The sequence below is a fragment of the Typopeltis vanoorti genome, chromosome 17, assembly GCF_054136105.1.
Source record: "Typopeltis vanoorti isolate ZY-2024b chromosome 17, IOZ_Tvanoo_1.0, whole genome shotgun sequence".
NCBI lineage: Eukaryota > Metazoa > Arthropoda > Arachnida > Uropygi > Thelyphonidae > Typopeltis > Typopeltis vanoorti.
The window spans coordinates 70,860,477-70,885,590 of NC_143565.1; the positions used below are offsets into that span (position 1 = coordinate 70,860,477).

The 25,114-nt window shown below is 34.2% G+C and overlaps 1 protein-coding gene and 1 long non-coding RNA gene across 10 annotated transcripts in view; one reads left to right on the top strand and one right to left on the bottom strand.

Moving 5' to 3' along the window:
• LOC150097475 (uncharacterized) overlaps positions 1 to 25,114 on the top strand; it is a 287,535-nt gene that overhangs the window by 53,619 nt on the left and 208,802 nt on the right. The gene's annotated exons all lie outside the window — the stretch shown is intronic.
• LOC150097476 (carcinine transporter-like) overlaps positions 1 to 25,114 on the bottom strand; it is a 49,076-nt gene that overhangs the window by 14,127 nt on the left and 9,835 nt on the right. The window contains exons 2-10 of the mRNA XM_090406934.1: positions 21,933 to 22,036; positions 19,636 to 19,790; positions 18,357 to 18,505; positions 17,328 to 17,416; positions 13,261 to 13,393; positions 6,142 to 6,254; positions 5,640 to 5,854; positions 3,780 to 3,961; positions 1,294 to 1,457 (exon numbers count right to left, since the gene is read on the bottom strand). Coding sequence (XP_090263060.1) covers positions 1,294 to 1,457; positions 3,780 to 3,961; positions 5,640 to 5,854; positions 6,142 to 6,254; positions 13,261 to 13,393; positions 17,328 to 17,416; positions 18,357 to 18,505; positions 19,636 to 19,790; positions 21,933 to 22,036 — 1,304 coding nt within the window. The remainder of the gene's footprint in view (positions 1 to 1,293; positions 1,458 to 3,779; positions 3,962 to 5,639; positions 5,855 to 6,141; positions 6,255 to 13,260; positions 13,394 to 17,327; positions 17,417 to 18,356; positions 18,506 to 19,635; positions 19,791 to 21,932; positions 22,037 to 25,114) is intronic.

Sequence of the window (25,114 nt, forward strand, 5' to 3'; positions counted from 1 at the left end):
GATTTCTGAAGGCGCAGAATTCAGGAGAATCCGATCAAAATAACGTAAAAACGAATGAATAGTAATTTTAAAAACTTATCTGCCAAGTTTAATAAACATTCTAGTGGAACAGTTTTTGAACATTTTCAGATTTTAGATCTTTTACTGTAATATAATGTTGAGTTTTTATAGATTCGAGGAGATTAAAAAAAGAGTTGTGATACCATTCAGTGAACACGCTCCTCTTTTCAATATAAACATGAACAACTAGATAGTTTAATGCACACGTATTTCTCTTCCTTTAAAGCATAGTGTGTGAGCTTTCGAATCCCAGAATTCGAATTTTTGACATAAATTTCAGTAATCCTTCGTCTTTGCTAATCGAATCCGAAAACTGATTTTCGACTTACGATTCTAAATTCTGCACTAAGAGAGCATTGAAAGTGGATGCCACTCTCAAAACTTAGTTTCCGATATAGAGAGAATGAAAGAGAAAATTTGGAGTGTGTGATGGCGGGGGGGGGGGTTGTTGCAGGACAAACCTTGAGTTTCATATTCTTTCGATTTGCATTGGAATAAAAGTAAACAGCTGTCATCCGAAACGTCCTACAATATGAATTACTAGAATTTTTCAATTCGTACGAGATATTTTAACAAAGGAAATTATAATTTTATCTATCATTTCTTTTCTTCTTCTTGGCTCTTCAGATCGGATGCCACGGTAATGACATAAATTCCTTCGTGCATTTGGATAGAGTCTTTGGTTAGGTTCTTAGTTTTATTTCTCAAGCTAGAAGAAAAATAAAAATCATGGCTATTGAACTTGTTTGAACTCACAATTCATAATAATGTAGAATAAAGAATAAATCATACTCATGTTGCAAATATTGGATTTTTTTTTTGAGTCGATGTCGATTTTTTTGATAATATATTTCCAGATATGTGGAAAGTTAGAGGAAGTTTACTCGTATCTGTCTTCTTCATTGAGCATAGTGGCTTAATTATCACACGTGAAAATAACTCCATAATGCATAGTCTCTCGAGAACTTACTTGGCTCAACAAATTTTCATGAGCGAAAAGAGGTGATTGATCAAGCAAGGGATTGTTGCCGGTAGGAAAATCCTGGCTGCACGACTGCTCGAGTTCATTCTCCAAAGCATTTAGAGTGGAGAACAAGAATTGTAGTATTGTGAATTTCAACATTACCAATAATATATTCGGATAGGAAGTGTAATTGACATTTAAGTATTCTGCTAACTTATTAATCAGTCTTAAACTAATAATAATAATAATAATAATAATAAAGGCATTACCTGATACATTCACACAGCGACTGATTGTTACCAAACGCTTCTCCATCTTGAATGGTCTGTGGAAGATTCCTGTCGAGTGTCTCGGGTAGCAATGCGGTCATTAGGCCTGCTAAGACGTTGACACCTCCAATTGTAAGAAATGGAATATACTTGCCATAGATAGCCTTAAAAAACAATAATGTATTTTAGACAATTAAAACACGGAAAAACGAAGAAAGATGAAGAAAAATACAAGTTAAAATCAGACATACCTAGCACTTTTCTACAGCGGCAGTAAACAAATACACATCTCAAATATTGAAATAAATATCGCTGGCTGTGTCGCATGACGCAATAGGTGCAAAATGTAATCGCCCTTATGACAGAGGAGTTTGTGTATTATATCAGTCAACGGAATGAGTCTTCATGAAGTCTTCATGACCACAATCATCACCACTAAGGACGGAACATTTTAAAGGCATGAAAATTCATCCGGAATGGTACTAGAAGCTATGAAATATACAAGAACTGTCTAAGAGTCGAACTAACACCTGCCCATATCTATTCTGGTCCAGCAATTGCCGCTGCTCTACATAAAATTGACAATAACCCTATAGAAAATATCTGCACTATCAAAGTTCCACAGATTATCCAAGCAGTTCTACAGGCCCACGGTCATATCTAGAAGCTCTTCAACGGATTCGACAACAGTTATCACGTAATTTGTCACGCTAACTTGAAGACGTCTTAGTTTCGAATACCCTTAAGGAATTCGAAACATGATATTTCCAGCAAAAAGAGGAAGTTCACTGCAGCTTCATCTTTCTATGTTTTAACTGTCAGTCGAATTGAATGACCACATCAAGGATACCGCGATGATCATATCACTGGTTTTGTTAATATTTCTGCCATTCAGTCAGTAAGCAAATAACCCAAGATATTAGGAAGCATTTTATTACAATAAAAGATGTACATTGTACTGTAAATGCAACGCCGTGAGAATGCTGAACAGCGTACATAGTGGTAGGAGTTATATTGAAGAACTGTTAGCAAGAAATTTAAGAAAGTGTGTAGTCTTAAAGCTGTAGAATATCAGCAACAGTTGAGGCTTAAATGAGCCAAACGATTTAACGATTTTAACAGATATCTAGACTTTACATTGAATTTTGAACAACACGTCTTAAAGTAGATTAAATGTTCTACTAATGTCATGTCAACGAATAAAATATATTCTCTCTCTCTCTCTCTCTCTCTCTCTCTGAAAATATAAACCATGTAGCACGTATCTGGTCCAAAGAAAATATCTATATTCGTTACACTCAAAAATTTTCTACGACTAGAAAATGGACTGGACTGGACTGCTCTTTATTTATTTATTTATTATTATTATTTTTTTTGCAATGCCATCGACGAGTAATTGCATCACAACATACTAACCCGGAAGAACACATGCATTATAGACTCGCACCATGCTTGTCTCATTATTTTTCTTTGGCATAATCTAAACAACCAACCAAAAGATAAATACACGTTCAAATTTCCTTGCGCAAAATACGACACTACATCGATAAAGTGCATGATTAGTGAGCTTAAATAGTGACCATACTATCAACCGTTTTACCTTCCTTCTCTCTTGCATTGTAGAGATGGAAATATTCTGCATCGTTTTCTTAAAAATGGTCTCCTCGTTCACTTGAACTATCCATCGTTTTCAACTATTATGCATTTCCCTCAAGCTTATATTGTCAGAAAAAAATTCAGCGTTACTAAACAGGATGTGATCTCTTTCAGAAACGGTGGAAATATAAATTCAGAGCTTTCTCAATGGGTGTTACAGCAATGAGATGAAATTGCATACTTTAAGGAGATAAAAAAATAAATAAAGTAGAAAACAGCTGAGAAGTCAACTGGCACCCCCTTCATTGGTAAATGACATTTTAATCAATGGAGATCTGTGAATGAATTTAAGTTTTAGATAGAAAGGTGAGATTTTGACTTCAGAATGAAGGACTCGGTGGCAACTTTGCGGCTGCAAATGCTGAGATTTCTAAGCTATAGTTAATCAGGACTGCGATATTTTCTAATGAAGGATTCTCAAAATGATAGCGGTTAAACATTACTGTCCAAGTTCCACAGCTCGTATTTCGCTATTAATACAATTTGTTAAAGTGCAGTGGTACTTTTCTTACTGCACTAAGGGATGGTAAAACTGCAAAGCTTCTCTGGCCTATCTGTCTGTCCATTGATTATATAATTCTTCAATTAACACATCAAAATTCAGTATTTGAAAAACATGTACACGTTTGTATAAGAATGAGTAATAATAAAACCACACACACACACACACACACACACACACACACACACACACACACACACACACACACACACACACACACACACACACACACACACACACACACACACACACACACACACACACACACACACACACACACACACACACACACACACAGAGAGAGACAGAGTTAGGTTTCGTTACTTACAAGATATATGATATAGGGAATGGAAATATTTATCACAGAAGCAATAGTAGCGCTGAGACCCATCCCTATTGACCTTACAGGAGTTGGAAAAAGTTCTGCTGCCAGTTGATATATGACCATAAAAGATGCTGAGGCACCAAATTTTCCGATAAGGGACGCAGCGATTCCAATATTTTCCATACCTGAAAAATAAATGATAAAATGTTACTATTTCAATTTTCGTATATCAGAATAACACTTTACGTTGCTTTGAACGTGAAAAAAGTTTCCCATGTGAAATTTGAGTAAACGTTTATCAATTAGGGTTGCTTTAACTATGAACTCAGCTAGGCTAAAAGATAACACTGCTTCCGCGATATAAAATTCATTAAATAACACTTAGAATTTTTCGGAATAATATTGATAATGAAGATAATTACAGTGAAATTAGCCAAATGAAGTTGATATTTCATGTGACGTAAAGAATTCAAGGTTGTTATTAATGAGAGATTCCTTGGAAAAATAAATAAAAATGATCTCTCGAAGCGTAATTCTTATTGGCATTAAACGCATAATCCCAACCGGAATTTAAGCATCGAATATCATATTTTATTAATAACTCTTAATGCAGAAATATTCCAGTGTAGGTAGTGATATTTTCCTTAATATTAAAAAATTGATGCTTTGAAATGTTTAATAATAATACGATGGCATCAAAAAAATAACGTTTGGTAAGAACAGATATCAAAAATGTGTGTGTGTGTGTGTGTGTGTGTGTGTGTGTGTGTGTGTGTGTGTGTGTGTGTGTGTGTGTGTGTGTGTGTGTGTGTGCGAATTGGGTGTTTGAAAAGGAAAACAAACAGTTTTCCTTTTCAAACATCCAATTCTTTTATTTCTATTACGTATCTCTTTTCTCACCTTTCTGATTCTGTATTGTTACTTGTTATAGTAAAACACACAACTAACAACTACAATAAGATTTACACTAAATCATGATTTAGTGTAAATCTTTACACTAAAAAATGATTTCACGTCAGACTAGTCAAGTATTGCTGAAACTGCAAATGCCTTCAGAATGAGATTGGAGTTTTTTTTTTTTTTTGTTTAAATTACAGTATTATTATTGAAAGAGGTCTTGTCTTCGGTGTTATTTTCGGTATTGAAAGTGGCCTCATGGAGGGTGAAACTGGTTAAAAAAAATTGATACTTTCATCGTTACGGTTTCAGTCAGTGAGAATGAGGTTTCAAGGACCCACTTTATTACATTCTGTAAATTCATGAAATTTGATCTAATGTCAGTAATTGAAACAAATGGGAGGTCGCCAAACTTGCTTTCACTTATCATCTTCCATTATTACACCAAATCTTATCACTATTTTGCGCTCTTATTTTCTCCGTAAAGTGACAGCTTTGATTGTCCAGCTGTTCGAATGGTTCACGTTGTCCTTTATACGCGTTCCACTTTCTCTTCTTGCCATCAGCACTTCCTCGTTCTCGGGATGGAACCCCATTATAAACGATAAGTGATAACTTTGAAGTTGAGATAACATTCTTCATTCCTCTTATCTTCTGTCAGCAATCATTGCAAACTAGATGAACTATAGACTTCCGTATTTAAAATTTACCATTCGATATTTAAACCATTTTACATACTGAAAGATACTGAAATTCCAAGGGAAATTTCTTCGTTCTTTTCATCAAAACTTTTTTTTTGTGATTATTCTTCTTTTGAGTGTATAATGCTTGTATTTTACCTATTCATATAACTTCAAAGACTGCCACTCTATTTTTATCTCTCTGTTCAAAAGCATAAGAGAGCTTTATCTCTCTTATGCTTTTGAACATAGATAAAGCTCTTAGGTATAATTCGGAAGAACTTACTAGGTGGTAAGAAGCCAGGAAGCAAGCAAACGATTCCAGTGAGCATAAAGAAAATGACTCCACTCCATCGCCTGCCCAGATGATCCATGAAGAGCCAACTCGATACGTAACCTGGGATCTCGATGAGCGACAGCAAGAAGAAGTTTAGAAATTCATTTCCGCTTAGATTAGAAACGTTCATCAGTAATCCGTAATAGGATGCAAGGGCAGCAAACCTACAGAGAAAGAGAAGTAAAAAGTATCAGAAAAGGGCAACGGTGGATTGGCTTATTCTAAAAAGAAAAAAAAAGAAAGAAAGAAAAAAGGTATTATTGAGTTGTTTGTTTCACGTACGTCTTTAAAACCTTTCTGCATTGGAAAAATTCAATTAACAGTTCATTCATTCACAAAAGACTTCCCATATAGTCTTCTAATAAACTGATAAGAGGCAGTCTAGATTTAATTTGAAATACATTCAATTGCATATGCCGTAAAATTATAAGATTCATTCAGCAATACTTACCATCCCAGGGTAATGATCAAAAAGTTCCTGCGTAATTTAGAATATCTAAAGAGATCTCTCCACGAATGCACTGCTCGTTCAGCATTTTCTTTCTTCATTTGCTCTCCAAGTCGCTGAAAATAAAAAAATAAACGTTAGACACGAGATGGGAGTAATACAAACAATAATCAAACTCTACATTAAATTGTGAGATATTGTTGTCATGAATGTCCAGTATTTATGATTTATTAGCGAATTGAAAACAGTCTTAGATTTGCAGTTTCTGAGCAGAATGAATGAAAACCTGTGGAATCTTGGGAATGAACTCCAATGGTTTCCATTTAAGAACCAGTATGTGTATATTATGCATTAAAAAAACTACTTTCTGAGCATTTTAATGGAAAATTTTCCCCAGACATTGCAAATAATTGCTTATTCAATTTCGTATTCACCAGTGTTAACTGATTGACTTTGTGTGCATGCACTGGAAAGAAACACCCTTCCTTCTAATTTCAGTGGTTGGAGAGAAAGTTGTATAGGTGGAGATACGCTCTTGTGAAGAAAACAAATAAAATAGAAATTAAAACTATTCCTGTGGGCAGAGAGAGACCTGAGCTGCAACGTATGGTTATGATTATGAATGATTATGTTATGATTATGTTAAGATTATGGTTATGGTTATGAATGCAAATAGAAGAGAGAGAGAGTTAACTATCCGGTAGTGACGCAACCTGAAACTTCCGAAAATGATTTCACGTTAGACTACTCAAGTATTGCTGAAACTGTTTCATTCATGACTCGGCTCTAATTTACCTCTCACCTAGGTTTGATTCTCATCACGTCTGTTTTTATCGTAATACAGTAGTTGACTCAACATAAGCAATCTCTTTCTTTCATTGTGGTACTTCGCTTACTTCCACGTTCATTTACTTGTTTAGCTTTCTATTACAGGAAATTTATAAATATCGGGCATTGAATAATCTTTACAATAAGATAACCGTATGAATAGATGGTGATGTATTGTTGGAGCAGTCTTAATAATAAAAAAAAAATTGACTTAATCTCTGAGGTGCATCACGACTTGTTTTAGTGCTGTTTAATCTTTCCAGAAGTCCAAATGTCCTTAGTGTTCACTACTATTGTTACTTCCTTCTTGCAGATTCGTTTAGTATACATCTTAAGAAGCATTCATCTACTTGAAACATTTGTCGAGATATTTTAGAAGATATATATATATATATATCTTCTAAAATACATACAGGGTGATTGAAAAGTATACCCTTCTAAACTTTACCGTATGTTTATATATATATATATATATATATATATATATATATATATATATATATATATATATATATATATATATATATTTTATATGTAGAAAGTATTTTTACCTTGGGTATAAATATATGTTAAAGATACCAAGCAAATTTAAACCTGGTTTTACTCCATTTCCCAAGTAAGCAAACAGACTAAAAGTCAAGTTTGCGCCTGCAATTGATGCAAGTCTAACTGATCCCACAGGTAGTGCAGGAACAGGGCAACTCGTGGCAAAGGTGGAACAAGCTCCGATCACTAATCTTAATATTTACCTTTAATGCCAAAACACATCTCCAAGAAGGGGATGTATGATGTTTTGTATTATTAAAGGCAAGGGGCCACTACCCAGACCGGTTTCGACCTTTATTGAGGTCTCGTCAGTGGGAGCTAGGCTTAGAAATACCAAGATTTAGTAATACAGAGCTTGTAAGTATTTCGCCAAAACAAGTTACCATAAGGTGTTTTAACCTTATTAAATATAAAAATCTCTGGAGGAGATATAAATGTAGAAAGTATTTTTACCTTGGGTATAAATATATGTTAAAGATACCAAGCAAATTTAAACCTGGTTTTACTCCATTTCCCAAGTAAGCAAACAGACTAAAAGTCAAGTTTGCGCCTGCAATTGATGCAAGTCTAACTGATCCCACAGGTAGTGCAGGAACAGGGCAACTCGTGGCAAAGGTGGAACAAGCTCCGATCACTAATCTTAATATTTACCTTTAATGCCAAAACACATCTCCAAGAAGGGGATGTATGATGTTTTGTATTAAAGGCAAGGGGCCACTACCCAGACCGGTTTCGACCTTTATTGAGGTCTCGTCAGTGGGAGCTAGGCTTAGAAATACCAAGATTTAGTAATACAGAGCTTGTAAGTATTTCGCCAAAACAAGTTACCATAAGGTGTTTTAACCTTATTAAATATAAAAATCTCTGGAGGAGATATAAATGTAGAAAGTATTTTTACCTTGGGTATAAATATATGTTAAAGATACCAAGCAAATTTAAACCTGGTTTTACTCCATTTCCCAAGTAAGCAAACAGACTAAAAGTCAAGTTTGCGCCTGCAATTGATGCAAGTCTAACTGATCCCACAGGTAGTGCAGGAAATGGAGTAAAACCAGGTTTAAATTTGCTTGGTATCTTTAACATATATTTATACCCAAGGTAAAAATACTTTCTACATTTATATCTCCTCCAGAGATTTTTATATTTAATAAGGTTAAAACACCTTATGGTAACTTGTTTTGGCGAAATACTTACAAGCTCTGTATTACTAAATCTTGGTATTTCTAAGCCTAGCTCCCACTGACGAGACCTCAATAAAGGTCGAAACCGGTCTGGGTAGTGGCCCCTTGCCTTTAATACAAAACATCATACATCCCCTTCTTGGAGATGTGTTTTGGCATTAAAGGTAAATATTAAGATTAGTGATCGGAGCTTGTTCCACCTTTGCCACGAGTTGCCCTGTTCCTGCACTACCTGTGGGATCAGTTAGACTTGCATCAATTGCAGGCGCAAACTTGACTTTTAGTCTGTTTGCTTACTTGGGAAATGGAGTAAAACCAGGTTTAAATTTGCTTGGTATCTTTAACATATATTTATACCCAAGGTAAAAATACTTTCTACATTTATATCTCCTCCAGAGATTTTTATATTTAATAAGGTTAAAACACCTTATGGTAACTTGTTTTGGCGAAATACTTACAAGCTCTGTATTACTAAATCTTGGTATTTCTAAGCCTAGCTCCCACTGACGAGACCTCAATAAAGGTCGAAACCGGTCTGGGTAGTGGCCCCTTGCCTTTAATACAAAACATCATACATCCCCTTCTTGGAGATGTGTTTTGGCATTAAAGGTAAATATTAAGATTAGTGATCGGAGCTTGTTCCACCTTTGCCACGAGTTGCCCTGTTCCTGCACTACCTGTGGGATCAGTTAGACTTGCATCAATTGCAGGCGCAAACTTGACTTTTAGTCTGTTTGCTTACTTGGGAAATGGAGTAAAACCAGGTTTAAATTTGCTTGGTATCTTTAACATATATTTTATATATATATATAATATATACAGGGTGTTCGGGATAAATTTGACAGTTTCGTAAGGAAAAAGAAAATCTTCTTTGTATCTATTAAATTTAATGAATTGACAAAAAAACATTACAGGCAGAGTTAATTACAATACTATCAACAAGATTTACTCAAAATAACCACCATTAGCATCGATCACAGCTTCAATTCTGCTTCGGAACCTCGAACAAGCTGATGCTACAGTCTCCCTGGGAAGGGCCGCAAAAACTGTTTTAATTTTATCCATTAACTGGGCTTTTGTATTACTGGAAGTGCGATTGGTGTCTTTTTCAACTGCGCCCCATACAAAATAATCCATGGGGTTAAGGTCTGGGGAGTTTGGAGGCCAAACATTTGGACTGGTGAAGTCGTAGAAATTTTCAGACAACCATTTTTGACTTTTGCCAGAGGTGTGGCAAGGGGCCGAATCCTGCTGCCATACATACGGCCTACCATTGGCTACCCTTGTTATCCAGGGCTTGACTACAGTTAGCAACTCCACGAACAAAGCCCGAATTCCAATGCCAGGGTTCTTCAACACCTGTTCCTGCAGATTTGCGAGGAATTCTGCTGTACGAACGCAATCAGATCGTCTGCTAGGGATCTTTCTTCTTGCTACATCCTCGTAGTCACCATTGCAAGTCTCTAGTTCATGCCTGATTGTTTTTACTGTATTCAGGGAGCATTGGGCAGCAGTCGTAATATCCTTATTTTGATGGCGGGCACGAATCATCATGATACAAGTTATTCTCTTCCATGATTCAGGTGGGTTCCAGCTATCCATCTTTTCTGACATCTTGTATATGAATGAAGAAGGGTCCAAACTTTTAAATGAAGAGAAGTGTGTGTTAATACATGTAACTTACGGAAAAATATAATTAATTATAAATATGTCAAATTTATCCCGAACACCCTGTATATATATATATATTTTTTATATATATATATATTTTATATATATATACGTTAAAGATTCCAAGCTATTTTAAACCTGGTTTTAATCCATTTCCCAAGTAAGCAAACAGACAAGAAAGTCAAGTTTGCGCCTACAAGTAGTAGTGCGAGTCTGGGTGACCCGCACGTACTGCAAGTCTTAAGCAACTCGTGGTAAAGGTGGAATAAGCTCTAATCACTATTATTAATATTTACCCTTAATGCAAAGCACATCTCCTTGAAGAGATGTAGGATGCCATGCATTAAAAGCAAGGGGGCACTACCTAGACCGGTTTCGACCTTTATTGAGGTCTCATCAGTGGGAGCCAGGGTAGTGGGTAGTCTGGGTAGTGGCCTCTTGCTTTTAATGCATAGCATCATACATCTCCTCAAGGAGATGTGCTTTGCATTAAGGGTAAATATTAAGAATAGTGATCAGAGCTTATTCCACCTTTACCACGAGTTGCTTAAGACTTGCACTACGTGCGGGTCACCCAGACTTGCACTACTTGCAGGCGCAAACTTGACTTTCTTGTCTGTTTGCTTACTTACGAAATGGATTAAAACCAGGTTTAAAATAGCTTGGTATCTTTAACGTATTTATACCCAAGGTAAAAAACTTTCTACATATATATATACATACATACATATGTATATATATATACGTATATGTATATATATGTATATAACATATGTGTATATATATAAACATATATACATATGTTTATATATATATATATATATTCATCAGAATGTTTATATACAAGAGATTCATCTGTTTGATTGAAATTATTGGCTGATGCAAGAGATAGATAAGATATTAGCTGGATGTATCCCACCACCCTATCGTGCAGGGAATAAATAGAGACCATTCATATGGCTTGCTGTGAGCAAGACTGTGTAGTAACAAAAACTTTGTAATTGTTTTTCTTTTTTTAAATATAAACTGTTTCGGATTATTATCTTTGTAATAAACTGTTTACATTTCGTATTCCTACCTTCGGCTTCGTTTCACAAAATCCTTATTCTGTTACATTCATTTTGTCCGTCCATTCACATATAATAACTTCAATCTACTCCCACACATGAGACGCAGCGTGACCTATATCAAGTAAATTCCGTGTATGGATAAGCGTAACTTAAGTTAAGCGTAAGTTATGCTTAAAAAAATGAAAAAAGAAAAAAAAACGTCTTTGGATTTAGTTGCTGTGATAATGAATGATATTCACTGTACAAGAATGTTGTTGCAAAATGAACTTTTTTATATACTTGTCTCGGATTACTTCAAACTTTATTTCCCTATATTGGGAAAAATTTGAAGATAGTGATTTTATTTTAATGATAATTTTCAGTATTAATTTATACTAATAAGTCCTGTTACTATTAAGAAGGACAAGGAGTATGATATTAATAAGTCCTCCTTCTCAGATAGTATCCTTCCAATTGTACTAAGAGCTTGTACTCAGAACTCACGCTATCCGGAATGGCCTTTACAAGTTGCTCTCCTAATTTGACATCTATCAAACAACATGAAAGCAAGCTTTTATCCGGACTGTTCCTATAGAGGGGATATAAAAATCACCATCATCAGACTATCGTCCCATTGCTCTCATCACTTTCAAAAGTGATGGAGAATGCCATTAACAACCATCTTCTTCACTGTCCAGAGACCCATCGGTTAATTAGTGCTCACCAATATTGATTCAGCAGTACTCGTTCTAGAAGAGACCTCTTTGCTGACTTTGCTTATCTTTAGATGCAGACCATGAAATGTTTGGAGAAGCTCTTGTGATTACTGTTGATATCTCCAAGGCATTTGATTGAGTCTGGCATCTGGCCTTCTTTCCAAGCTACCATCTTATAGGTCTCTCTTTCCCTTCGTGAGTGGACTGCCACTTTCCTTTTTGGTCCTTATTTCAGTATTATAATGGAAGTGCCCTCTCTTCTCATTTTTCCATCAACGCTGGAATAGCCAAAGGCTCTTTACTTTCACCTACAGTCTTTTTCCTTATACGTTAATGATCTCTCTCTCTCTCTCTCTCTCTCTCTCTCTCTCCAATTCTCACATAGCTTTGCTGATGAGTACATTCATATATTCTATGTATGATATATATATATATATATATATATATATCACCAAATCAATTTCCCAGCCTAGTCGGATTTTGTTCTACTTCAGACTCTCATATAACGAGGAAAGGATAAAAAAAAAACATTTTTATGTGACTCCTACCCACGAACGTTTGTAAACCTATTGTGCATTAGTACCGTGGGCGGGCTAAGGATTTTTTAATATATTTTTATTTATTGTTTTGTATTTTTTATAATATCCTAAAATTGTGCCCTAGAGACCAACCACAAAATTTTTTCAAGCCATTTGAGGCCTCCAAGTAATGTGGTCTCACAGAAGGTGATGACATCATCTTCCACCAAAGACAATCACAAACATTAATGGCTACAGCTGGATTCGAATCCGCTGCTTGTTGGTTTCGGAGCTGGTTTCATTAACCACTCGGCTAACCAGGCAGGTTTGTTATTTATGTATGTGTGTGTATCGCTCATAAAGTAACCTTCACGCAGTCACACCTGGCATTTCCTCTTGTCTAGGCTAAATTAAAACTCCGTATTAGATACTGAAACGTTCCGCTTGAACGTTTCGTTGTCAATCTTATACTTGAAAACTGGAAATTAAGATGTTTACTAGGACACTTAACATAAGCGCCGCCATTAAACTATCAACATTTACGTGACAGTTAATTTTAGTGCGTGATTCTAAGAACCAGACCTACTTACTAATGCGGAACTAGACACCTTACCCGTAACTTGACCTCCAGTTCTCCATTTAGAAGAGTAGACTTTCCGTTCATCTTACTGATTTCGCAGAGAATGGCAGCAGCTTCTTCATAACGTTCTTGACTAACCAACCAGCGAGGAGACTCCTTTAACACTCTATAAGCAAATTTAAAGATTAACAAAAAAAAAAAAAGAAAAAGAAAAAAAGAAAAAAGACTATCACTTAATATTTGCACAGCTTGATAAATACCAACACCTACTTTACTAGTCATTATGTACGGAAATGTTAATAGTGATAATGACACGCAATACCAGATACCAGTATTGAGAATGCTAAATTTAACAACAGGCTTTCTTTAGAGTTTTATACAAATAATTTGATTTCTCGAATTACAGTAACTTCCGAATTGATCCCTTTTGACTTATATAGTTTGAAATGTAGTTATTTTTAATAATCTATAATGTATTGCAAAAATAAAGAGAGCATTTTTATTTTTAGTTATAATTAATTGTTATTTGCTCTGTACAAATAACTAAAAGGTCTTTTAGTTATTAAAGTGATTTAAATGGTATGAATATCACTACGGAGGAAGGAGGAGAATGGGAGTGGAGTAAATGGTTACTCTGGTCGAAGGAGAATAGCTTGGTGACTGGCCCGAATAACTTTTTATTGAAATCATTATTTAATGAATTTTCTACATGTCGTTATGATGTTACAACATAGTTAGAAAAAAATAACTTATTAAAGTAATTTTAGTTCCAGTATTTGTTTTTACACTTACAACAAATCGATCGCTGGTTTAATTAGTTGAAGAACAGGTTTTCAAAGAATGTTTACACATAAATAAAAATAACTTTAACGGTGATTTAAATTTACGAGTTAAACCTGAGTTTATATTCACTGGTTAATTTGAGTGAAGACCACAAATACTAAATTTCACCAGAATTTGTTTATCTACGGTTTCTCTATATAAGGCAGACGAACAGACCGATAGGCTTTCCTAAAAGATGGTTAAATAATTTGAGAAATATGTTTTATGTATGAACCTTAGTTTGAGAGCTGAGAAAATGAAGTCAGTAATAAGGTCGATTCCTTTATTGGCAGGAAAGAGAGCGAGAGAAAGAAAGAGATCTTCTGAGCTATACTGCTCCCTTGAACTTTCTGCATGTTTTTGCTTCCATTCCTAAGCCAGTTGATTGTTCAATGCATGATAAAACATAACAATACTACTCAATATTCGTTTTAAGCAATGCCAGAGCTAATGAAAACAGTTTATTAAATCATTTTGGTTTTGTATTAAATTAGAACATTATTAATGAAAAATATTACCATTTTCAACAGTTCGTTATCCGTATGTGGAGGGAAGAGTTATATTTTACAATACAGACACTGACGACGACTTCTTTTACCTCTTAATTTTACTTGATTATAAATTTTTTATATTGGGAATAAAAATGTAAATAAAAGGTTTTTTTTCATTGATAAACACACACACACACACACACACACACACACACACACACACACACACATATATTTTTTTTTATTAAATTAAATGACTTTATTTAATTAAATTAAATGAAATTAAATGACTTTATACCGAGAATGACAAGTTTATTGTTAAGATACGACGAGTTTCGGTGAAACTAGAGAATGAATATATATGTAAGATATGGTGAATTGATAATAATATTCCTACTGATGAACATCACGATAAGTAGTCTACCTGAAATGGTGCACTGAAACAGAAGGGAAGTACTAGGTGAATTTAACCTTGTAACGTATAAGTTTCATGGTAGAGTAAACTCTGGAAACATGGCATGATACACGAGTACTCAGAAGCTGGTTTCTCTATCTGTCATTTTATACCAAGTATGCAAAAAATATTTATCCTTGAAACTTGAAAAATGATCGAATGTTTATGAAAATAAATTTTTAGTGAATTCGTTCACTCAAACACTTATCTTTCATCATTTTCGATTTTTTTTTAAGTGGCAAAGGCAAATGTTTACGATGAATGCTGGTTATCCTTTCTTTTAATAATTTTTACTCAAGCATTGCCTTTTTCATTTTTTTTTAATTGCAGAGTTAAGTATGTTTACTGAAAAGAATGGAATTTTTTACGCTCAGTTAACACTGTATGTTAGAGTTCTCTCTCTCTCTCGCACACACACACATACACGTTCCGCCTTTAATAAAAAAAAATCGCCTTTGGTACTTTCCGATTAATAAACATATGGATCCATTACAGGTAGATTTAATTTAAAGGATCCTTAAGTATATTATATGTTAGTGTTATCTTCTCAATTCGTCTGCCTTTATGGATGTGTTCGAGTGTCTTTGGTTTAAATAATATTTGGAATTTAGGTTCTGGAATAAAATTGAATGATAGATTTCAGTTTGGGTTCTGGATAATTTCGATAATTTCATACTTGGGAAAAAATTGTAATCGTTTCACTTAATAGCTTTAAATACATCAGGAAAATATATAAAAGTTTATGTTATGCATACCAAATGTCTTAATAAGAACTAATTGTCATTATCACTTACTATCATTGGCTTAATAGTAGTATTTGGAATTTAGGATCTTTACTAAAATTGAATAATAGATTTCAGTTTGGGTTTTAGATAATTTCGATAATTTCATACTTGTGAAAGAAATGTAAATATTTCTCGTATTAGCTTTAAATACATCAAAAAAATATACAGAATTTTATGTTACGCATACCAAATTTTAATATCAAAAATAATCAAATAGTATTCATTGTTTTATAACATGTGGTTTGTTGATTTAAGTAATCGGTCCACGCCGGTGTGCAGCAGTGAATAAAAGGCTGTCAGGAGCCCCAGGTAACGATGGTCTGATTTTTAGCCGAGGTGGACTAAAAAATACGGCATATTCTTTCAGATGCAAATCTTAACATTTCTGTGGGTCCTGCGTATCGTAAAATGTTAATAAGCTTCAAAGAACCATTTTTTTATGGAGAAATTGAGAGAAGCAACAAAATTTCCAAGGGTAAGGAATCGTATTTTTCCATTGCTCACATCAACAGCAGATCTTACGTTGAATGCACAGCAACATTGATGCTTACATAAAATACATTAATTTTAAAATAGTTTCCGGGTAAGCCTGTCGTTGATCCTCATTTAGTGCATCAAAAAAAAAAAAAAACTTTCTTGTCAGAACTTTATGTTTTAATGAAAATCGGCACTCAGTTCCTTACGGATCAACCAGTACTTCCAGCAGCTTCTTTTACTTTTGCAGACTCACCTCAGATCTTTTGTAGCGTTTCTACAATTTTATCTAACGTTTATATCGCTGTAAGTATTTAAATCAGGGGTGCACAATTTAAATGCTACCACTGGCCAAATCAAGTAATTATAATTTCTTGATTTGGTAATTTTTTGATATATTTAATATATATATCAAATATATATATTTGAATAATTTCTTGATAACACTTACGAGGGCCGCATTTTTTAAAACTTGAATTATCATGGAAAAATAAAATGCATATAAAGTTCAATAGATATGTTTAATGAAAATAGCATTTTAATGTGCATTACATGTTTTTGAATCATCAGTTTTTCAGATATCCACCAGTCAATTGAAAGTTGCTGTAATCAATGTTTTTCAAATTGCATCGCTGAGCTTTGTATGTAGTGGTGACTTGTTTAATTTTATCAGAGATTAAGTTTGTTCCAGTACGTATGTAATATTCGCTGACTTGAACCTAAGATGTGGCGACGAGTACTCGCGTACTAATCATAAATTACTGGATTGTTTTAATGCGGACGTCGCTAGTGCGAAGTTGAGAAACTGATCAATCAAATTTTAATATTTGTTTATCGCACGCGCCATAGTTGATTTCTATTAAGGTGCAAGGAATGTAACAAACTCATCTCCTTTATAAACACATTTACATCAACAATAACAATACATGAATTTAATGATTTTTAACTCATTTAATATACAAATATTTTAGGCCGAGGACCGTATAAAATCATCGAACGGGCTGCATCCCGCCAGCGGGTCGTATAATGTGCATTTCTGATTTAGATCAACTGACCAAACCATTTGACACTAACTTATTTGGTTCCCAGTACAAAGTAAATTCATAAGTTTTATCTGCCCTTAGGTCAGATACCTTAATCTTACTGTTGGACAATTGTGAAACCTAGGGATAGATAAAACTTATAATTTCTTTTGTCAATATAGTCTAAAAGGCGCCTATAAATATTCGCCTTTTTACCGTTGTTTTATACCTCCTTCTCTAAAAGTCCAATTCTCCTGGCTTGGACTTAGAAATTCCCTTCGACTTGGCAGAGTAGTGGGCAATTTTTAACCATTTCGTATACTGCAGTATACTACCTCCATAGCTTGGTTAATTGATGTAAGTCCTTTGGTTTGAATCATTAAGCACATGAAGAATTTTCATAAGCTGCATATTTTCCTTATATGAAATGTAAAGAGCGTGTACGAGTTGAACTGTAGTGCTTTTCTTTTGAAACGCACTTTTGATTCTTGATTCTCGTTACAGTTTAAAAACTTTTTCATAAGAAAATAGAACGAACACTGATTTGTACTTCGAGCAGATGGAAATGTCTTGTTCCCTGATAATGTTCACAGTTTATCAGTTTCTTATGATTTTAGTTACCTTGGCGTTAATCCATTCGAGCCGATATTAGTTTTTTTTTTCTTTTTTGAGTCGGCGATACGAGTAAAATAGTCTCGAATAATTCATATTAAAAATATTTTATAAAATCATCGATTTTTACGGTATGTACTTTCGTTATTCAGAGGCTAAGAACCTTGGCATGCCGATTGTATCACTATTCACAATCCGTCATTGACAAATCCCTTGTTGACGTATAGTATGTGTCAACAATGGATTTCACACTTTTCTTATATAGAATGTGGGAGGGAGTTTGCTAATCTAAATTTTGTGTTCCATTTGCAAGGCTATATTCAAAACATCGCCCAGTATTGACTTTACAAATTGCAAAAGAGACAGTCATAATAACCGTTGTTGCTTTCACTGGCTAAAAGGTGGGAGAGAAAAAAACTTTTATAGGTGAATAAAAATTAAAAACTTACTTCCAATAGAAGAAGAAGACAAATGAGAAGGCAGTGGTGATCAAACCAAACAACACCCAATTGTGACTTAAGTAGGCGATTAAGGGCAAGAAAAACATTCCAACCGTCCAGGAAATGTTGGCTACGTTGCTCAACCATGTTCTTACTTTAGGATTAACCATTTCCACCACTTGAAACAAAGAAAAAAAAAGTAAATGTTGCTGTAAGTGTATTGCAGTTGCATTAAATTTCAGGAAAAAGAACAGATGGTTACATAATTAAAGTTAATATAATTCAGCACAAGCTAATAGTAATGTCACAGTATTTTGAATCTCAAGGAAATTAAAATAATATATCATATTAATTTAAATTAAATTTCTTGCTTATATTTTTAGTCTAAAACAACTCTTTCGATAAAAATTCTCAATGTATTTTCTTAGTCTGATGTGTATTCGCATTCGTTTCATTTAGAAAATCTGAAAAGCAGATAGCTTGAGGAATTTTTTGTTATCATATTCCTCATTTTGTGTTGTCTGCTTAATCCTGCCGCCAAAACATTTGAAAACTCGCTATCCAGAAATCTTGATCATCATTTTACGATGGAACATCACATTTTCTTTTCATTCTTTCTTTCTTTCTTTTTTTGTTTAATAAAAACAAGACTATTTCGTCGGATTATTATAGTCCAGTTACAGATCTTATCACTCTAATTTAATCTTCTTAACTGTTTATCGGTTTGTTTTATTCAAATAATTGTTACGCAAGGGTCTAACTATCTCAACACTGACTATCAGTAAAATGAATGAAGCAAGTTTTGACCTCTTTTCCATGATGTGCTTATCCTGTGGTTTTACCTGTTGTCACAGTCCATTTTCCACCTACTGTTTCCTTTTGGTCATGGGGTATTCGGTAATTTCTACTAATCATTTGTTGCATGTATTCCATTTCTTAAAAGAAGAAGAGGACTATTAACTGGTAGTTACAAAACAATGTTTTCGAAATAGTAAATTTCCCTCCTTCTTGCTGGGTACAGAACGTAAAAAACGTACTATAGTTCTGACCTGCTTTCAGAATGCATCATTAGCATTTCATTTAAGAAACACGTTTTGTTTTTTTGTTTTTTAATGGAGATTCCTGCAAGAAATATAATAAGTGCTCTGTCAGTTGGAATTTAATTTTAACCTCGTAATATTCACGCTATTTCAGTCATTTAATACATGTTCGGTAGATTAAGAACAAATTTCTTGTCTGCTATTTCGCATATGATATAAACAATAACAACTGATGAAATTGCGAAGTATATATAAATATATAACTTACTTATGATATAAGCAAGTTGAAAGATGGCTGGCATCATACCTCCGTTGATAAATCTCAGGACAAGAAAGGCGATAAAATTCGGAATTAAAATAGAGGCGAAACCACTGATGATGCTGACAACGGATATTATGAAGAAGGTGATACGACGTCCAATCCTGTACAATGAAAAATACACGTTTTATTAAAATTTCTTTATCTAACGCTTGATTTATTGTTTTATAAAATGCGTTTTTTTTAACCATACAACCAGCTAAAGGCTTCGGAAGATCCCTCAAAGAAAAACAATTTAATAATACATTCTTTAAAATATCACGGTTAAAGGAAAACGTATTAATATAATTAACGGCTATTTTAGCCTGTTTTTGTTTAGGAGTGTCCCTTATATTTAATACATTGGCTAACATAACTCAAAAGGGGTATATATATATATATATATATATATATTAGGGCATTATGGGCGAGTATAGAAGGCAATTATGGCAGAATAAAAAATGTGGAAAAATTATGTACATACCTTGTTTTTGGTTTAAAGATGCCTTCTAAATCCAAGCTCTTGTTGAAAGGTTGTATGTAAACGGGGGGGAGGGAGGGAAAACGTGTGTTCTGGAAAGTTACTAGCGGAACTAATCACTTTCTAAAAATAATAACATATATTGCAGTTTTTTAAGCTTTAAAAATCTTTATTTTTTCGTTAAAAGATATCCATGTTTTTATAGTTTAATTCAGGAATCCAATATTCAAACTTATTACAGATATTTCACATGAGATCTATCCGTCCTAATATAAATTATTATGAGCAGATTGTTTCCCTCGAATTTGTGTATATTGTCAATAATTAGCTGAGCATTTGCCTCTCTTATTACTAATGAAAACGGAAATAAGAAAGAAAAATGGAAATACATGAGCTTCTAAAAACATTGTTCGCTATTGTGAGTATTTCTGATTAAAGAATTCTTACGATGTGAAGATGACAGGTCACAGCAGATTCTGAGGCATTCCTCATGCACTGTGTGTGTGTGTGTGTGTGTGTGTGTGTGTGTGTGTGTGTGTGTGTGTGTGTGTGTGTGTGTGTGTGTGTGTGTGTGTGTGTGTGCGTGCGCGTGCGTGCGTGCGTGCGTGAAGAAATGCGCTGCCGACTTTAAACGTGGTCGTGCCAGCCTTGAAGATGATCCACATGAAGGACGTCCAAAAAGTGTAAGAACACCAGAAATTATTGATCAAGTGCACGATACGATATTGGATGACCAGCGAGTCAAAGTGCGTGAAATTGCTGAGACTAGAGGCGTTTCAAAAGAACGTGTAGGATATATTTTGCATGAAGAATTGCAAATGAAAAAGCTTTGCGCAAGATGGGTGCCGCGCTTGCTCATAGCAGATCAATAACACACTCACATGGAAAATCTCTGAACAGTGCTTGGAGCGTTTTAGTAAAAATAAAACTGATTTTGTGTGTCGATTTATTACTATGGATGAGACTTGGATTCGCCATTACACACCAAATCCAAACAGCAGTCGAAACAGTGGACAGAAGCCGGTTGTTCAGCACCAAAGAAGACATATTCGATTCCATCAGCAGGAAAGGTCATGGCATCGGTGTTTTGGGATGCTAAAGGCATTTATTAATTATCTTGAAAAGGGTAAAACAATAACCGGGGAATATTATTCTGTTATTTTAACCAAACTAGACGAAAAAATTCGTGAGAAGAGACCCGGTTTGCAGAAGAAAAAATCATCTTTCATCAGGACAATCCACCTACCCACAAAGGTGTTTTGGCAATGAGAAAATTAAGGGATCTGCACTATGAATTGTTGTAACATCCACCCTATTCCTCAGATTTGGCTCCCTCTGAGTTCTATCTCTTCCAACAACTAAAACTCTTCCTCTCTGGTCAGCGTTTTTCTTCGAATCAAGAGGTGATTGCAGCTGTAGGGGGTATTTTGTAGATCTTACTGAGAACCACTACAGGGAAGGTATAATGGCGCTGGAGAATCGCTGGAATAAATGTATTAGTCTTAAGGGAGATTATGCTGACAATTAAAAATAATTTTGAAATTATAAATTGGTTTTTTCATTGTTAGGCCGAGAACTTTTCTCGTATTAAGAACTGAGGTTTCTATCATATTAAAAGAAGATCCGGGTAAATATTAGAGCTAAAATCATACCAAAACAAAAACAAAAAAACATTACAGTTAAAAAGAATTGTAAAATAAAAAGTGAAAGAAAAGAAAATTCATGAATGATGTATATGCAAGATAAAAATACAGTCAAATTAAATCCTCAAAAATTGGTATCTTACCCATCAGAAAGGTAACCATAAATAGGAGTTCCTACGGCATTTCCAACTATACTCAGTGTGAGTATAAGACTAGAAAAGTGGGCACGATCACACACAAGATCCCACTATAATAGAAATAACAATATATCTGCATTATACAACTAATTCAGTTTAATCAGCCTTTGTTTTAATTAGCAACTTTTCTTAATTTTATTGAAAAGCATGCAGCTTGCAGCCATGATCATTGAACTGAAAATAAAATGTCATTTCCATTTATAATGCACTTTAATCATATGGCTTCTCCTTAGCACAGCACAAAGGTGTTTTGGCGATGGGAAAATTAAGGGATCTGCATTATGAATTGTTGGAACAAACACCCTATTCCCCAGATTTGGCTCCCTGACTTCTATCTCTTCCCTAAACTAAAACTCTTCCTCGCTGGTCAGCGTTTTTCTGGGCGCATCGCACAGAGATGTTCGATGTGCCCAATTCAATTGGGAAAGACCGGATTCGATTTTTGTCATGTGACGCCAGGAATCAATGGGCTTTGAATGAGAACGGCAGACACATCTGAAGATGAGTCTGCCGTTCTCATTCAGGGGTTAAGAGGGTTCCCTTTCCTGGTTACACAATTTTTTCATCCCTCAAAATAGGCAAAACAGGTCAGAGAATGCTTACAATAAAAGCATAAAAATAATTTTGTCTGATTAATTATCTGGAGTGGTTTCTGCAATGAGCTCTGGAAAACCACGGAGATACCATGTAATAATAAGAATTAAATTATTAAAGTAAAATGATGATCAGTAGAAAGTAGAACACTGTTCATTGCATATAATCATTTATGACTCATCTTTTAGTGAGCTTCAGTAAAAGCAGTATCGATAATTTAAGGTTATCCATGTTTCAATGATTTAATGTTGTCAGTGTTTTATGTAAAGAGAACCACAAATGACGACTCGTGTCTGCTATTTAATTTTGTTGAAAATATCTTCTTCGTTTAATTTGTTCATGATGGATTCTGGAAGGTAGTGTAATTGTAATGACGCTTAATTATATATATGGCAAGCTAATTTCTTCATTAAACACTGTAGAAAAAAATTTGATCCCTTAATTTTCTACATTCACATGTAGAAAAAAATTTGAAATTTTTTTCTACATGTCTGTATTTAAATGATAATACAGACAGTGCACATTTGTATTAAATAAATATATTCCATCCGAGACAGAAGTATTCAACATACTATATCTGAAGCATCAAATCAAATCAATGCAAGAACTAGAATACCTTGAAAACGGGCAAGCGTTTTTTTTTCTCCCTGAAGCTCGGGTTTTTCGTCCCTTAAACTCAAGAAAATCGACCGTAGAACACACACTATTTCAGACAATACCATATCGTGTTTGGGTTTGGGACAACGAAATAGCAGCACTTGTATGCTAGTCTCTTCGCTGGATACCTTTTAAAATTAGTGATAGTCTTGAGCCATAAGACTTGTCCTTTGATTGGAAAAAACTTCAGTTCGATTCTCGACACTCTCGAATGGGCTTTTTCAGTTGAAGGTGAGTTGGTCCATTCATATGGTGGTAGTAGAGTTTTGCTTCTCCCAGAAACTCGAGTTTTCATCCCAAATACAAGCAAATCGACCAAAGAACACACGCAACTTACAGAAAGAAATAATATCAGTGGGCAGTAGATGATGGATAGTAGCTTTGTGTATTGATGGAGGATTAAGTAGTGTAGAGTGGAGTGGAGTGTCCTCTCGCGATGAGTCTTTTAACTCCTTGTAGGTGTCACGTATTAATAATACAGACAAAAATGGTCTGAAATTTTCGAATTTTCGAAAGGTAATGCCACTGATCTTAACTACGAATTTTAGATCTTCCAGCAAATTTTCGAAGGGTTCCTTAAAGAATTTCATTGATTCCTTGAACGCTTTTTGTGATTTCTTCCCTCATTACCCTTGGATCGTGATTTGCATTATGGAGTATGGTAGTTACGCCACTAAATGAAACAAAATTGATGCAAGACAAGTAACATCCTCTGTAAGTTAGTTCCGCTAGCTTAAAACCAACAAGCTGAATGCATATCTTAAAAATAGTGATATTTCAGAAAATGTTTGATTTTTACATCTCGTAAGTGAAATCGAAGTTGCTTTAACAAACTCTGAGCAAGAAAACTTGATATGAACATATACAATTGTTAATATTTTCTTTAAAAGATCTTAGCTAATTTTAGATACAAGGTTAGGTTATTTGGCATTCATTTAGAAACATGGCCACGCAAATCATAGTGTTGCAGCTATAACTGGCTTTAATTGCAACAGTAAAGCAATATACGTTACGTGTTTCTCAGGGTCTAGCAATCATTTATAAAGAATAGGCTGTACTGGCCTGTTGGTTTACGTCTGAATTAAAATGTTTTCGTGATAAGCAGTAAACACTATACACCTGTATGTATTATTATTCATGCCTGGGAGTTGAGTAATTACTTAGCTTATATTTAATTCTTGATATGTCTTTAGCACAGAGAAATACGCCCCCTCCCCTTTTCACTGATAATCAGTTTTCTCAACTAGTCACCCAACCTATTAATTTGTAGCGAAAAGAAATTAGCAGAAAGTGTTAAATATTCCAGTCAACCAAACTGTTTCATTCAATGAGAACTTTTTATTATAATACCAGAGTTGTAGTCTTATTTCTCAAGAGACAAAATCTTGACAAAAAAAAAAAAAAACACAATAGGCCTTGATAAAAAACGTTAATTTACATATGCACCATTAATTACATTTAATGAATTTCTTACTCAATATTCTATGGTATAAATACTACCTTGTAAATAATCACCATTTTAATCATTTCTTTTCAACAACAGTATTGATGTGCAATTCTCTCTAAATGATTATCGGTTTTTTATTAGTAATGTATTTCATTTTCACAATCTTGGTGTTTAAATTAATTCACTTAATATTATTTATATCTTTGTAAAAGAAAAAAAAGAAAAAAAGGAAACAAATTACCTCATTTAATGCATTTTCTACAATTCCAGTAGCGTAACTAGTATACTATCATCGAAAAGGGTCACGCCAGTCTTTTTATTAGTACAGGCAGTTTAGTGAAACATATCCAGTTTGGTGATTATTTCGAATCGTTAAAAACTGCAATAAAATACTTTCAGGCAATATAATTCTAAATTGGCAAAAATGATC